This window comes from Rhea pennata, chromosome 1 (genome assembly GCF_028389875.1).
Source record: "Rhea pennata isolate bPtePen1 chromosome 1, bPtePen1.pri, whole genome shotgun sequence".
NCBI classification, from domain to species: domain Eukaryota; kingdom Metazoa; phylum Chordata; class Aves; order Rheiformes; family Rheidae; genus Rhea; species Rhea pennata.
The window spans coordinates 133,471,048-133,487,710 of NC_084663.1; the positions used below are offsets into that span (position 1 = coordinate 133,471,048).

General features: G+C 38.2%; 1 protein-coding gene across 5 annotated transcripts in view; it reads left to right on the plus strand.

The window, feature by feature from the left end:
• Positions 1-16,663, plus strand: part of SH3KBP1 (SH3 domain containing kinase binding protein 1) — a 229,504-nt gene that overhangs the window by 148,890 nt on the left and 63,951 nt on the right. For all 5 annotated transcript variants that reach the window (XM_062600784.1, XM_062600769.1, XM_062600751.1 and 2 more), the window contains one exon: positions 16,213-16,288. In XM_062600784.1, coding sequence (XP_062456768.1) covers positions 16,213-16,288 — 76 coding nt within the window. The remainder of the gene's footprint in view (positions 1-16,212; positions 16,289-16,663) is intronic.

Here is a 16,663-nt window from a genome sequence, read left to right on the forward strand (position 1 = left end):
GCCACGAGCAGAGCTCGGCAAAGCTCCAGCTTCGCTGCGAAATAAGCAGCCGGCCCCTCTGTTTGCCTGGGCTGGCCCGCGGCGTGACTCAGTGTTAGGGCTGGGCGCCCGCCTCGCCGAGCCCGGCGCAGGCGAGGAAGGGGCAGGGCGCCCGTGCTGCTCTTGGACCTTTCTAGCTGCTGCGAGGCAGCTTGGCTTCACGATGGGAGAGGAGGTACATCTTTTAAAATGATCTTTTATTTCATTGCTCTTCCTGGGACTGCGTAAAGCTGTATTATAACAGACGTGCGGGGCGCAGGGTTTGGTTGCGGGGTTCTTCGGTTCTGCTCTGCAGTTTGTCAGTGCTATGTACATAAAAAAGAGCCTTGGGATGCAGAAGTCCGTTTCTGCTACACAGGAACACACTAAAATAGGAGATTACTTTATATGAAGACATGTTGTGTCCTGGAACTGTTTAGCTTAAGCTTTTTCTTTTTTTTTTTTCCCCCCTTCAAACTGTTTGGCCATTAAACTTGCACAGATGTGTTTAATTTCTATATGACTTCGTTTCAGTTCTCTTACTATAAAGAATAATATTACGTTGCAGTTGAGCAGGAATAGTTACGCAGGCTCTAGGATGTGTTGCTCTTTCAAATTTTTGCTTACCAAACAAGAAGTCACCACTTTTTTTTCCCAAAATTATCTAATAAAAATACAGTTCTTCTTTATGACAGGAAAAAAAAAAGGAGCATTACTAATCCCTGTTGTGCATGAGGTGACATCTGAAGTTTTTTGTATGAATAAGGAAAACTGATATGAATAATTTTGTAGAAAAATCTTACTTAGATAATACAATCTAGATGGCAATGGTGCTTTCTTCCAGAAAACAGTGAGGAAAACAGGAGGGAAACGATTTTTATGAATATTTATAGAAAGCTGAATGGAGATATGCCAAGTAAACTATGTAATTATTTGCAGATATTTTGGGGAATATTGGTAGTAAAAACTAAATTTCTCTATAAACATCTGCTTTTAAAAGCTGATGTCAGTGAACTACATGCAAAATATGAAATGAAGCTACAAGCTTTTGAGATGTCATTTCTCTTGCCTTGTGCCGTGTGTCTTTTTTTTCTGCCTTAAAGAAAGAAAAAGGAAGGAGGAGCAAAAGAGTGCGAAAGGATCACAGAGGAGCCAGATGCTCTATGGGATAAGAAGTCTGTAGGCCACTTTTCTAAAATGCCTTTTTTTAACTCCCTGTTGCTAGCATTTGTATATTAAGCCAATTGTATTTTATGTTTATAAAAACGGTTCTTAAATGCCACGAATACGAGCTTGCATTATTAAAGTTAGTTGACGAAGCGCTTCAGGAAAATCTTCCCAATAAAAGTCCTGCGGGAGAGAGAAGGCCCTCGCCCTGGAGACGAGCTCCTGGGGCGGCCAAGCGCAGGCTGCCGCTGCCTGGTGCGGGCCGGGTGCTGGGCTCTTTGCAGCTCGCCGGCCACCCAGACAGCCGCAGGGCTCCGTGCGCGCGGCTGACAGTGCCTTCTGGAGCAGTCGCCGTGCCCAGGGCGCTCGCTGAAGAGAAAAGCTGAAGCCCCACAGTATTAGTCATTTTCCGTTTGTGTTTCCAGTTTCTGCGCTCCCTTCAAGGAAAATAGATTGAATTCCCGTCAGTTGAAAGAGCTGGAAGGATGCAGGTGCTAATACGTTCTGCTTTGTCACTCGTTGCACTGTAATTTTCTCTGAGAGAGTTTAAAATAAAAATGTCTCTCTGTTTAGCCCCAGTAACTTCTGTCTTGATTTCAGTGACGCAAGGTGGAACCCTCCCCCCACCCCCCCAAAAAAATGGAAATAAAAGATAATCCAAGGAGGAAAAAAAGGAATATAATGCCAAAAAAGGGAGAAATATTTGCTGTCACCGTTAAGTCTAGGAGTATCTGCATGGCAGTATAGACTTATGGGTTTTTTTGCTTGTTTGTTTAATCATTGAATTTGAAAAATATAACTGGGAGTTTGTTGTCAGTGTTGTAACTTTCACAAAAGAACCAAGTAGTGTTGTAGCTACTGTAAAAAGGAGGATTTTTTTTGGATGTTTCTATCTTCCTTTTTTCATTAACTAACTTTTCCATAAGCGTAAAAAGTGAGGAGCGCAAGGGGAAAAAGTGGATAAGCACAGTGAACACCTAGCAGACATAGGTTAAGAGTGCGGCATTTTGTAAGGAGGAAACCTGAATTTATTCCTGCTTCATTCTTATGTGAACTCAGAAAAATATTATTTGAATCTCACTTTCTTCATAGTTAAAATGGGAGTAATCACATGTTTATAGCAACATAATTTATTTTACAATTCTGTTTGCAGCTTGTATTTGAAATCTATGATGCATATACAAAGCAAGGCTATTTTTGTTCTGCTGCAATGAAACATTAGTTTCAGTGGCAATTCCTTATTTCCCTTTCTGTCACTCTTTTATTTGGATCCTATGGCTAAGTGTTAAGGCCTCCAGATACCCAATACAATCTAATCTTTCCTTGTTACCATGTATATGATATGGTCTAATCAGCGTCAATAGTCTAATCTATTTTTGGGGTGTTTAGTAACTTAACTAGTAACCTTAGCTTATCTGGTTTTATCACTGTGGTGGTTTCCCAAAGCCAACCCCCACCAAGTTTTGGACTACAAAAGCCTTTAAAAGCAATAAAATTGTGCCTTCCTACATACAGTAGATGATACATGTGTTCCTGTGTTGGGTATAAATACATATAAGTGTATAGTTGCTGGGGGGGCTTTTGTTTGATTGTTTTTTTTTGTTTTGTTTTTAAACAGTAGAAGTGGCTCTGCAGCGCAAATTTGCCTGCTCATCTGTATGCTCCAAACAGGACACGAAAAAGATACTGAATGCTTCCAGTGTCCCAGGTCTTTTGAACTGCCCTACCTTGAGATGAATCCTCTGCAGTTTCTTTAAGACTCTTCTAAGTCTGCCCCTGATTTGAAAATTTTTTTTATTCTGCTTCTAGGCCTATTTCATTTTCCCCTTCATCATAGCTTCCTCCTGCATAGCATTACTGCTAGCAGGGTGCCTGTGCTCCTAGGAAATGTATTTGTCTTTTCCTGTGTCTTTGCTAGACAAATGCCTGTGCCAGAGTTCAAGTTTACCTACTGGTTAAATCTTTGGGGTCATTCTCACATCTCGGAGTGTATGATTTGGCTGGAAAGCAGCTTTCATCAGCTCTTCCAAGAAGTTCATTTTCATCACCAGCTCCACAGTGAGCTTAGGTGCGAGGACAGTCTCCAGAAGCGAAGTCTCCCTTGAAAGGGCTCCCTTCCCCTTTGAGGCTATGTGAAGATTCCTAAAGTGCAAATAATACAGCTAGGAAGACATTATCTTTGTACTAAGAAGCATCTTTTAGCAGATATAAGTAGGCCGTGAGAAGCTTGCTAAATTTAAGAAGCAGAAACGTTCCCTGGTTTTTGCTCTTCTAGAGACATACAAAAGCAGCTGAACTACTGTCTTTACCACTGCAAAAGTAAGTGTAGATCTCTGTAGCAGTTGTAAGGTTCATGAATTTTGGAAAAGAACCGGTTTCGTAAAAGCATTTTCTATGCCAGATGGTACAAACTGGATCTTCCTGGTTATCAGCTGCAATCTAGACAGGCATGGTTCTCCTGGGAGAGCAGAATGGAATTGCATTCACTAAGTGCAGACTCACTAAAGGATTCTTCCCAGAGGAGACAGAAATTAATTTTGAATTACAACCTTCAAATGGTAAAAATCTTGACAAGGGGTACAGAAGGACACAGTCCTTTTAATCTGTGTAAACCACAGTCAGTAGAAGGGGAAAATTAAGAATAAATAAAGCAGGGAAGAGAGAAAAGATTTGTGTGCTGCAGAAATACTTATTTTCCTTAAAGAAAAATCCTTTACCTTTGCTAGTCTGCAGCCTAGGAATAAAAGTAAGCTTGTTCATATATCTCATTTCGATACACATGTTTTCACCGCTTTGAGATGCGGCATTTAAGAGCATAATGTGTGTTTCATTCCTTGTTTGCTTTTTATAATTTCATTTGCTAAGCATTTTTACTGATCAGTGATTTTAATGTCTTGCTCCATTTGTTTCAGCAAAATCTACCTAATCTAAACGTTTGTATCCACGTTCTCATTTGGATACAATAAACCATTAACTTTGGGCAAGGCAGATTCTTAGTTCATTAGAGGTTTATAACTGACAACCTAATGGCATCAAGTGTCAGAATTCCAAATTTTACGGAAATGTGAATATTAGAAAGTGTGGGAGTTAAGATGCATAGGTTTTTCTCTTGTTTAGCACATCAAGTATGTCCGTAGAAAAAAAGTGCTTCTTGCTGCCAGCCCCTCCCCACAATTTGAAATATTGAGAATATTTGAATAATTTGAAATATTAAGAAGTTGTCAAAATAAATTATAACAGCTTTAGTCTCTGAAGTTGTCTGCTGGTAGAAGAGGTATACTGTAGAGAATAATGATGTAAAAAAGCAAGATGTGTCCTGTCCTGCTCTCCAAGCTACCCTAAGTTTTAATGAAAATCACATTTCATTGTTCATTATTCATTCAAGCTTTTGTTCCTGCCCACTTTTCTGTGTAAGAAGTTAAAACAGAAATTTTGCATCATGTATTTTAGCTACCTATTTTTTTGAACATAGTTGAAATAACTCATATTTCTCTGGAGACTTGCACAATGCTAATGTAGATATTCTTCATCTGCGGTTTGCAGACTGCTGGTGGTCTGCTGAACACCTGGTCGTTTTAGTGCATGGAGAGCTGGATGGGACCTTTGGTGCTGGCTCAGGTCCTTTCTGATGCAGCTCAACAGCTGGAAACAAGAACTAAAGTAATTTTCCATTTAAGCAGTTTTGAAGTCACTGAAGAGATATTTTGTAGTTGCAAATGGGAAATTAGGAGTCTGTGAAACAATCTCTCTTATTACATTATGCAGGTTTGAGACTCTTCTTTTGATGCAAAAATGTAAGTTATGTGAATGTGGAGGATATAAACAGTTGCACCTCAGCATAAGCACAAGTATCATCACTGGTAGAGCAGAGTGCAGTCATGCACTGAAACACTAAATAGTTTATTCATCACTGGTTTAACTCTGTAGAGGAATTAAAGTCAAAGTTGGATCAATATTGTGCATATGAAGACGTCTCAGATCTACAGCACTTTCTCCGAGAAATTCGGAGGCAGTTTAAGAGATTCTTTTTCACAGTACTCAGCAAAGTCTCATCAGTTCAGAGGACTGTAACTTGTTATGAGCACTTCATTTACAATGTTATGTTATACGTAGTCTACCCTTCAGGTCAGAGGAAATTCAAGATGTCTAAAAAGGAAATATGATTGTGTATTACTGTCATGTGGATTTGTCTTTTTCATTACAGTGGCTAATTCTTAATACAGTATTTGCTTTTTAAAAATCTTTTAGATTTATAGTGGGTTTCTGGACTACTTCTGAGGCAACCACAAAAGATGGCCAGGGAAAACAAATTTATATAATGCCATAATGCAGTCTAGCTCTGAAGCTTCTCAGTGCAAGTTTTCTTAGTGGTCCAGAAATCAGAGGACTGAAAAATTAGTAAGCTAACCTGGAAGAGTTTGTTGCTTTATAATTTTGAAAGATTTTCTAATTATTTTCTCCATTTATATTTATTTTGTCTTTAACTGAAAAACTTAAACTTTATTTGATAACTTTGGGGGAGAGAGAGGAGTTGGAGTAATCCTTTGTAATTTCCTCTGTGTTGTCACTTTGTTTTCATGTCACCTTGCTTTATTTAGATTTACTTTCTTAAGGGTACGATATTTCATATTTCCATCTCATATGTTCAAAGAGCAAGTCTTCCAGGAAACGAGAAGATCCTGAGACATCTGTAGCTGAGTTCAGCAATTCACCTAGGCTGGTATTCTGCCTCCAACCATGCTTGGTCCTGGACACCTGGAAGAGAGTACAGGGACAGGCTAAACACGCAGAGAAACTTCTGCAGTGAGTGCTCACAACCTCTGGTGATTTTTACTGTGGAGACTTTCCTAGCTAAGTGGTTGCTTGGTGTTTAATAACCCTAATGGATTTTTTCTCTCGGCAATTCAGGTAGTTGCTTTTTGAGTGCACGGAAGTTTGTCCATCTGTAAGTTCCTATGAAAGAGTGTTTGGCTCAGCTTAATCACAGGTTACATGAAGGAGTTGCCTCCCTTGTTTGTTCTGAATGTGACGCCTGCTAATTTCTTTTGATAACTCTTAATTTTTATTACTGGCACAGATAATTAGAGAGTCCTCCCTAACCACCTTCTGAATTCCCCTCCTGGTTTTTATAGACCTCAGCTAAATCTGCACTTCTACCTTTTTTCCAAAATGAGGAGTCTGTCCCATCGGGTTGATCATCATTGGTGACTTTCTCTCTTTTCCTGTTCCTATAGAAGCTAGGATAGGTCATGTGTGTGTGGGGGGGGGGGGGGAAGGAGATGAGAGCTGTACACAGTGAACTAGATGTTGGACTTATGGACAGATTAATAACAGTGCTTTGATAGCACTTTCCGATGTTCTTTATCCTTTTCCAAGTATTAACAGCTGTATGTTCAAAGCCCATCATTTCTGTCTAAAGTTAGGAGGATTCCTAAGAATGTCTAATTTTATGCTTATCTGAATTATATTTCTGTTCTTTGCCTTTTCTGGATCATTTGTGGATATGTGGAAAGTAGAAGCCTTTATCTGGATCCCTGAGGGGCTTCTCAATTCAAAAACCTAGTAACAAAGTTTTGCCTTTTGTTTCCTGTCTTTTAATCAGTTACTTACCCAAGTTAAACAATTTTAAAAAGGACAAACAATAGACTCTTTTTATCTACCTCTCAATCTTATTTTTGATGTACATTCAGGTCAAAATTTCAATCTTTTTCTGGGAGTCAGGAGGACCAACAACTTTGTTTTAATGAAAATCATTTTAATGAAATTTAATGAAAGTTGAGTACGCAAAGTAGAAAAAGTCATGTTGGACTTCTATGTGGACAGCATTGTATTCCTGTAACACCAGTGTTTGTTGATCAGATCAGATTTGTGTGCTGTCCTGGTTGCTCATACGCATGGACTACACATTTAATGTATTTAAAAATAGTGTTTGTCATGTTGACTGAATTTAGAGGTCTGCCAGGGCGATAGTCTTCAAGGCTTCCTTTGTAGTCCATAAAGAAATAGGCGCTGTTAGGATGTGATGCTTTTAAGTCCAAAGAAGAAATCCAGATGACTTACATCCTAAAAGGGCTGTTTCCCTCCAGGGACGGAAGGGAAACCTGCAGTGCCTGGCCTGTGTGTACACATCTGTTTCATAGGTGATGTTTAAGTGAGGTTAGCCCTATTATGGATAACTAATTGTGAATAAACAACATCCAGTAACTTAACATCTTAGTGACAGACACAGCTGACTATAACTGTACTGAAGTTAAGTATACCCAGATCTTTAAAAACACATGCATTTGAAACACAACAGAAGCAGAGATCTGTGTGGAACCCTGACTTTTGAGACTTTGAATGCCTAAATTAGAAATCATGTTAAGTGATCATTAAAATAAGCTGTAACTGTGAATAATGTATTAAGTAGATACAATTTAATACAGGATCAGCACAGTAATACAAGATCAATTTAATTACAGCATGTAGGGCTTTCTCCTTTAAAAAAATCTCCCCAAAGTATCTACTAGAGAACTTCTTGCTCTGATCTTTGTTTCTTTCTCATTCTCTTTTTTTTAAAAAATAACTCTTTACTGAAAAAAGTAGGCATTTAATTACTATTGTCAAATAAAATATGAAAAAGTAAACTCAGAACCGTTAAGGAACATGGACATAGATCAATTCAGTCATCCTGACCCTTTTTTCTCCCTCCCTTTTCTGCTGAATATAATCCTTTACAATGATAAACTCAGTATTCAAAGGAGTACAGACTTGTCATTTTGTCTTTATTTTACCCTGAACATTCAAAACCACATAAATCATTCCTTGTCTACCCTGATGAAAGATTTTAAGTTGTCTTTGTGCTTGATTCCCATTTTTTGACATAACTAAGTAAAACACCAGTAACTCCTTTCCTTAAATATTTCAGGAGTTAATTATTTTGAAAAATAATACTGGTTTTAATCAAAGCAAATGTGACTATTTCTTAAGTAGTCAAAGCATTGGTTGTTAAGCTTGGCATTGTTTAAGCAGTTTAACTGGTGAGAAGAGGCAGTTTTGCTTTTCTCTTTTCAAGTGGAAAAAAAAAAGTAGTATAACAGAAGAGTAAGCATCTGAGATAAATCAGAAAACAAAGCAAAACCATGCTTTGTCTAAAACATCCCTTATCTGGGGACCTCTGTGCTGTTCCTTTGGTTTGTTTGCTTCCCTGCTTATCTCCTTGAATTGCAGTGTCACGAGTGACAGCGTATCACACACACGGCAATTGTAAGACGCTCTGACATTCAGTACTCTCTAGTGCACCAAGTAAATTGAATGCAGTGTAATATAATCATAACCTGTTTACCACTCTCTGAAATGAAAATTAGAGTATTGTAGTAGGATGTAGACTAAACTGCTATTTTTGTGTGCATTTTTTTGCATTCAAGAAGTGAAATCTGTAATTGAGAAAAATGTGTTCATTTCTCTGTGAACTATAGAAACACTGCCCCTCACCCCCCGATACCTAAAGGTAGATTTTTGCATTTGTATCCTAACTCCAGAAACCTTTAGTAGTAGAGCAGGATAAAAATATATAAAATATATATATATACATACACACACACGCACACACTCATTGACTTCTTGAATATTGCTTCCCTCTAAAATAGTGCTGGCCTAGGCAGTCCCGAGAGGAGGTTGACATTCATGCACAGTTATGGGACCTTCTCCTCCTCGCTGTTGATTATTGACTTCAACTAACTTGTCTGTTTTGCCCAAAACTAATAATCATGGCAAGAGGCATGCTACCCACTGAAATTACATAAGTTTCCAAGGAGATTTGATGGGATGAAGGCTTTGCTTTTTTATTTCAGTAAAGCATGGATTTTGTTTGGAGGGGCATCTTTCATTTAGAGGTTTTTTGACTTTCTCTAGGCAAAGAACCAAGGAGCCAGTGATTCATATGCTTGTGACAGTACCTAAATACAGGGTTTGACAACCTTGTTGAAGGGTAAAACCTTTTTGGAAATAAATCCATTTTCTTTTTTTAATTTATAATAAAGATATGCCTGAGATAGGGAAATAACTGTAATTAAGAAGGCCTGTGTTTGTCCAGCTCCTGAACTGATGTAGTGTGGACCTGAATTGCAAAAAAATATAGTTAAGTCAGCTGGAGTAGGTGCAGAATGTGAAAATAAACTATTTTTAGATTGTCCAGTAGAAGGTAATATAGCTTGACTGAAATATAGAAGGTAGCACAGCTTGAGTAGAAGAAATTAGAATATAAAATTTAATATATTTTAATTGGTTGCTCTGTTTTGACCCCAGTCTCTGGGCAGCTGTTTAGTGAAGCAGATCAACATTAAAACTCCAGTTCTTTTTTTTTTTCCCTGCATTAGTTTTACCTTGGGCCAATTCCCTGCTTGCCCCACAGACGTGCTAACCCCGGGGCGGAAGGAGGAATTGGTCACCTTCTCCTGAGCCATTCCCTCGCTCTTGATCATGGCTAGGGCATTACAAGCCAGCTTGTGTGCTGTCTCACTGTTGATAGCCAGAGTAAACTAGGAAGAGGGAAATAAAAGGATTTTGCTGGCCTGTGCTTGTGACAGTCTGGTTGTAACTGAGGACTTGATGAATACTTGCTTCCTGTCCCACATTCACCTATGTTGATTTTAAGGAAATTACCCTGTGCTGTGATTAAAATTTCCTCATAGATGTCAATAGAAGTGCGTGTGCAGCTTGGCCAACTAGGGATCTCTGCACTAGCCATGCATACATTGGGCAGATTATACCTATCTAGGTGGTATTTTAAAAAAATAATAATAATCGCAGGTCAGGAGCATCTGGAATGATGTTTCTGCCAAAGCATAGCTGAACAGTAGCCTGGACAGAGGTACAGAAGAAGCTGTTCAGGGGAAGGGAGCAGTCAAACATGCAGGCATGTGCTTAATCCCACTTTCTTTAAAGAGAGTTTTTATATACTCTCTACAGTCTTCTTAAAATTCACATCCCCCTCTTTGAAGTGTGGTGTGGGGACCCTCTGGGAAAACTGTTTACTCTGTCCTTTCAGGAAACTCCAGGATAGTAACACTTGGTCAGGCTGTCACAGAAGGTGCTTCACGTGGAGCGCGGTGTTGGTATCGTGGGAAAAACTGAGATCCTCAATGTTTTCGTTGTTTTACACGTCTCTTGACAGAATAAGAACATTTTGACATCTGAAAGCCTTTGGGGTGTTTGTAATTAGGTTCTTTATATTTTTTTGAACTTAAGGTAGTCCAGGTAGGATGGATGAAAGACTTGATAATGCCCCTTAAGTACTTGAAGCACATTAGCAAAAGTAAATTAATTTGACTCCCCCTTCAAAATATCAGCATTAGACATAGCCAAGGAGAGGCTTGTTTATGCTTCCGTTCATCTGTAGCAGGAAGAAGCTAATGAGCATTTCTGCTTCTTTAGGGAAAAAATGCTCTCAGTTACAAAAACTGAGCATCAGAAATACATTAAAAAACAAAGCTTTTGTGTTCTCTCACTAATAGTGGTCTTGGGTTGTCCTTAAAGATATATTTAAAAGAAATGCTGTACATGTAAACAAAGTTCAAAAATAGTAGTTGAATGTTGAAAGAAGTGTTGTGGTCAAAGAAACGCTGTATTTCTTTTTCCCCTTACCTAGCCGCAGAGATTTTCTGAAATTCTAAAAGTTCTCAAGGTACATCTTCTCTTCCTTCTTTCTCTTCTTTCTTCTTTTCTTCTCTTCCTTCCTTCTCTTCCTCTGTGTCATCAGTGCATATAATTACATTTTCACTATTCAAGTTGACAAATAATGTTAAGCCTAGAAGGATAAAAAGGTAGCATTTCCACTTACACAGCTTTATTCCCCCCCCCTTCTTTAATGAATCCTTCCATGTCTGTTATCTTCTTTAAGAATATCTTTATGTTATATTCTCAAATAGCAATTATAAAATATTTTTCTAGAATAAATACTTCAGTATACTTTGTAAATCCTGATGCTGAATAAATCCTTTTTTTCATATTCCTGAATAAACAAAGTGATGCTTGGAGAAGCTTATACTTGTTAAAGGAAAGTGAAAGGAAAAAATTGTTCCTTTAGTACAAACAAGTGTAACAAAATCTTCTGTCTTGACCTAGTTAGTTCACAAGTGACAATTTAATTTGAATTACCAAATCAGATGTTCTAGAGATGCAGGAACCAAATGACAAAAGTAAATAGGCAAGTCAGTGTTCAGCAACAACAACAAACCCTTAAATATAATTAATAAATATCCTGAAGGAGCAAACTTGAGCGAAAGTGTACTTTTTCACCTCTGATCAAGGTTGAATTGTTGAAGGGAAGGTCAGCAGTGCCCTCAAGTGAGAAAAACTCATTTGTAGATTGCCCATTACATGCTCCGCTTCTCCTGTGTTAATTCTGTGTTGTCACAGAGATTGCAGTTGAGCCAAAATACATAAATGAAGGGAAATGAGACTGTTGCTTATGCTATGACCTCATCCACGAGACTCTGCGTGCCACCTCAACTGTTTTTGTAATCACTGCTAATTCACTATCACAGGAAACTGGTCTGCAGAGATAGGGATTTGCAGTGTACCAAAGTGCCATTAAGACCTCTTCTGTTAACAGGACGTGTTGTTTAATGCTAGACTGCCTTTTCACTGGCTTCATAAAACCAAGCATTAAGACTGGCAGCTTGCTGCTGAATCTGTCTCATCCCTCTGAATATCTGTATGCCAGATCATGGTGATTATTCATGCTTTGATCAGCTGGTTTTGCTGCAAGAAGATGCTCTTTCCCCTTTCATCTTCGGATTCACTTGCCAGGCGATTAGGGGGATGTGTCTCTGACAGCTAAATGATCTAATGATACTTGCCTTGCAGAAATAGTGAGATCAAGATTATTTTTGTTTCGTTGATGTGTCCTGCTGTGTGTTGGGAGTCAGCCGGCGCTTAGAGTCAGGAAATCTGGACTGTTTTTCCACTACGTGTCTCCTGTGTGACAGGAGATGAGCAAGTCACTTAGTGTGATACCTGTAGAGTAGTGTAGGTAGAACAGTGTTGAGTCCTGCTACCTAGAAGTGAGAGTTACAGGTATCATGCAGCAGAGGAGGGTGGAGGGAACCAAAACTGTACCCTCCAGGAATGTTTCTGAACCACTTGGCTAGAGCTGAGTGGAATAAGCTATACTTCTTATGCTGGACCACTCTGCAGCCAAGAATTCAAGATATGCGGGGCTGAAGAGAAAAACACCAAAGTTAACCTGACTCTGCAGCCCTGTGACAAGGGCACTACTGGTAGAAGTTCGATATGGGCCTTCTGGTTTATGCTGTTTGTGACTTTTTATTGCAAACATTATTGGTTAAATGATAGCTTTTTAAAGAAAATTGGATAAATAGGAAGAGAGAGTTCAGGCTGGGAGGTGGCAGGTGGTGTTCATGTTGTTGAGGATCCTGCTTTTAGATTTTTGATGTCTAAATTCCCCCAAAGTTCTTCAAGTTCCAAATTTTATCTTTTGTCTGTATCCCAAAAGGATAAGAGCTGCTTGCCTCTTGGGAATGTTAATTAATGTTTGCCTTATACTCTGAAATCCTTCCTCTACCAGCCTGGTAGGTAGGAATGAATTTGAGGAAAGGACTAAACAATGTGAAAGCTGACATTGTATATCGTTATTTTGCAGCATAGATCAATGTGTCTAGAAGGGCTTAGAGGACATTTTTCTGAAATAGAATTGACCTTCTCATGTAAAGGAAAGGTAGAGTAGAAAAGATATTAATATATAAGTATATTTATACAATAAATATGTACATTAACATTGATTATATTCATATAATATTTTAATATTATTAATATATTATATGAAGATCTTCAGCTGAACCTGCTGAAAGTATTCCTTGCTCCCATGTTTACCTGCATACCTAACTCTCTTATTTAGAAGTGAGGGAGATTTTGATAAATTATATTGGAGAAGGCATTCAACTGGAGAAGGAACCAAAATGCTCTACAGTGAACTAGTCCATGAAAAGAAAAGTGTCTGTGATAGAGATGTGTATAGGATCAGCAAGAATTAAAGTTGGGTTTGCTTGGTTCTGCTAAGCACTGGTAAATTTGGTGTATATTTGAACTGTATGGGGATATAAATGATGCAGAGCAGTTGGAGAACCAGAAACAAAACTTCTGGCTCACATGAGATGTCTGTCTCGTCTGTCTTTTTTTCTTGTTAGATAAGTTGGTAGCTGTTCGACTTGGGACTTGCAGGACACAGGTCTTTGGCATATCGAAGGTTTTATTCTTTTAAAGCCAAACTGTTAGACTTCATCAGAACACAGAGGATTCAGTGTGTTTTAGGGTCGAGAAAGGTTTATCTTACTTGTTTCTTAATGAACAGATCAGTAGTAGATTAGGTTTCATGAAGATGTTTTCAAAAAGAAGGTGGAAACAAATATTTTCCGCACAAATGTATGGATTAGTATAGACCAGATTTTAGAAAAATAATCTTCTAGTTCCCTGGAAGACTAAAAATCTTGACAAGGCGAGTCTATTCAAAGCCATATTTGCATGTTTTATCTAATTTTACTTTTAATTTTTTTTCCTATCAGTAGTGCTTGTCACCCCCCCCCCCCCATAAATCCTTGCATGCAGTCCCCTTGTGGTTAAAGTATACTAATTCCACTTGTATTCTCCTCCCAGTGCTGCCCCCTCCCTTCTGAAACACCTAAGATTGAACCCAGGTCTCCCTCCTCACTGGAGAAGGCTCTCCACAACCCTCCTGGAAATAAGCTGTGACTTTCACATCCTCCTAATGGCTATAAACATTCCTTCCTCTCCTCTCTGCTGAATTCTGGGATAACTTTGCTTTGCTTAAATGATTTTTGGGTCCAGAACTTACAGGTCACTGTGATCTTTCAGCATCTTTTCCCTTCATGTTCCACACTGTTTGGTGCTGCTCTTCTATTAGTAGGCCCATCACGAGTCCAGTTCGTCACTTCTTTGCTCAGGCTGTTTCTTGCTGTCGCTTGTACAAAAGGAGTCATGTCTTCAGGCACTTCACTCCCTTTTTACCTCCTCTCCTGAGCAAACTGCAACTCATGCAAAGACTGTTTTCGTCTGTAGGTTTTTCGTTCCAATTTATCACCTACATAGGCATTTTGTCTGAACAGGCAAATGAATGTTTTCAAGCATTGCACTCACTTCTACATCTCTAAATTAAGAAGTCCCAAGCTTGTTTTCACATTGCATCATGCCCTTCCCACAGGAATGCAGTAGTTTATTTCTCTTTGTCTGTGATTCTTTTGCTGTGATTTTTGCTTGTTAAATTATAGTTTATTGCAGGTTTACCTGGGTTTTAGTTTTATCACAGGTGAATCGTTATTTGTATGTCATAAAACAGTTGCCAGATGCTTTCCTTTTGTTTTCTTTTCATTAATTGTTTTAGAATAACAATTTCATCATTAACAAACATTTCATCAGATGGAAACATTTGAATGTTCCTTGAGTACAAATTTCTTTTGGAGTTAATTGTAGTGCAGTTTAGAATATGTGCTCTCATCATTTTCCAAACCATTTTATGGAACCGAGCTTTGAATAAATATGTGATTTTGAATAAGCATGTACTAAGAGGTGCAGCCATCTTCAACTGTGCTCATTATCTCTGAACCAAAAGCTATCTTTCCATCCTTGCTTTTATCCTAGATTCATTTATCTGTGGGACTGTCCAGCACATTCAGATTCTCTCTTTCCCAACTGTTTTCAAGTTCAACACTGTAAGTGGATTTACAAGCTCAGCAGAGGTTCATTTAATTCTGCTGTGCCTTGGGAGTTCAATTGCAACAGGATGTATTTGGGTTTTGCAATTTTGGGTTTGTTGTACTCATCAGCCCAAATTTGATGGCTGCCTCGTGTACAGCTTGAAAGACTGCCTCTGTTCCAGATGTGCCTCCCTTTGCCAGTCTCAAATTCCAGCATGTGATTTTTTTTTAACTCCGTTTCCTAGATGCATTAAGGCACAATTATTGTACAGAATGGCCAATATGGGGCTCTTCATATTCTTCATACACCCTCAAATTTTTCAGCTGCTTAAACTCCTGTACTGCTATTGCTTCTCATATTAACCAGTGTTTTCCTCATAGTCCCCTAGAAGTCTTTATTGCCTTCAGCACTCAATCTTAGCTTTCTCGACTCAGCTCTTACAAGGTCACTGGAGTATGGACCAACTTTTGGTGGTGTTTATAAATAACTTAACCAGAAAAAGATGTTGATCTGTAGTTACAGCTTTTAAGTACTTGTATACGTATAAAAAAGTAATAATGACTCGTGTTCTCAGCTGCACATGGTTGTGATTCTCAAGAGAGGCAACTTTTTTGGTAAGGAGAAAAGTGAGGGAGAGAGGGGTTAGTATGCCTATAGTCATTACTGAAGATGCATAAAGATGACTATCTTATATCCTATTTTATTATGTTTTGTTTTGTTTGTTTATTTTACTGTGGGCAGATGATGATCATTTATTGTTCTTTCAGTTTAGCTCTCTGAGGCCGATGACGGTTTATTTGTAATACTTGTCTATAAAATTATTTATTTTTGCTCAAAATGAATAGAAACAGGAAACTGGCTTAAAGAGATGGTGTCAACATAAAAATGTCACTCTGTCTAGAGACACTAAAATGAATACTGATGGTATGGAAAGAAAGTGATTTTTCTACCTTTTCTTTCAGGTTTATTTTTGGCACCAAATAAATTCCTTTTTATGAGAAGGTATTTATCACTCAGTCCACAGTGAAACTTTCGTGAATCTTCCCTGAAAATGTGTTAGGGGATAAATGTTTAAAACCGTTTCAGTAAAAAAAAAATTTTAAAAGAGAATTTAAGAATTACATTATTTTGAATCCTTTATCATTAAAAAAAATAACAAAACCCCTGCAAATAAAGCTGAGTGTAGTTCAAGTTGCTTCTGTTTCTTTACTGTCCTTTTTCTACTCCTATATTTTATATTTCCATTACAATTTTATGTTGTCCAACTTTTAACTCAACATGCAAATTTTAAAGGAGAATAATTATTTTTTTCAGAGTGTTGGGAAGAAATTACCTCCAGCCACAGCAACTCAGGAGCCAACAAAAATAGAAGTGGACAGCAGAACAAAAAGTAGGTTTTACTGTTTCTTTTTCTTTGCACTTTGTGCTATTAAGCCTCTTAAAAGTAAGCTGAGCATTTTTTCTTTAGTTTTGACTGAAAGCGTGTTCTGTATATCTGAAAAGCAGGAGGCAGTTAGATATATTTAGGATAAACTTCGAGTAGGCAGTACGTAAGCAGAATGCTTTGTTTCACAGGATTCTCAGATTTTTTTGCTCTGATAATCCTGCCTCAAGTTTTCTGCCACCAAAAATCAAATTCAGTTACATCATCAGCTTTCAGCCTTGGAGGTGCTTCAGAATTAATTAGAGTTGAATAAGATCCAACTTCATGCTATAACTTGTAGATGCATCGTAGAAAAATATCCCTGCTTGTGAGTGCCTTTTT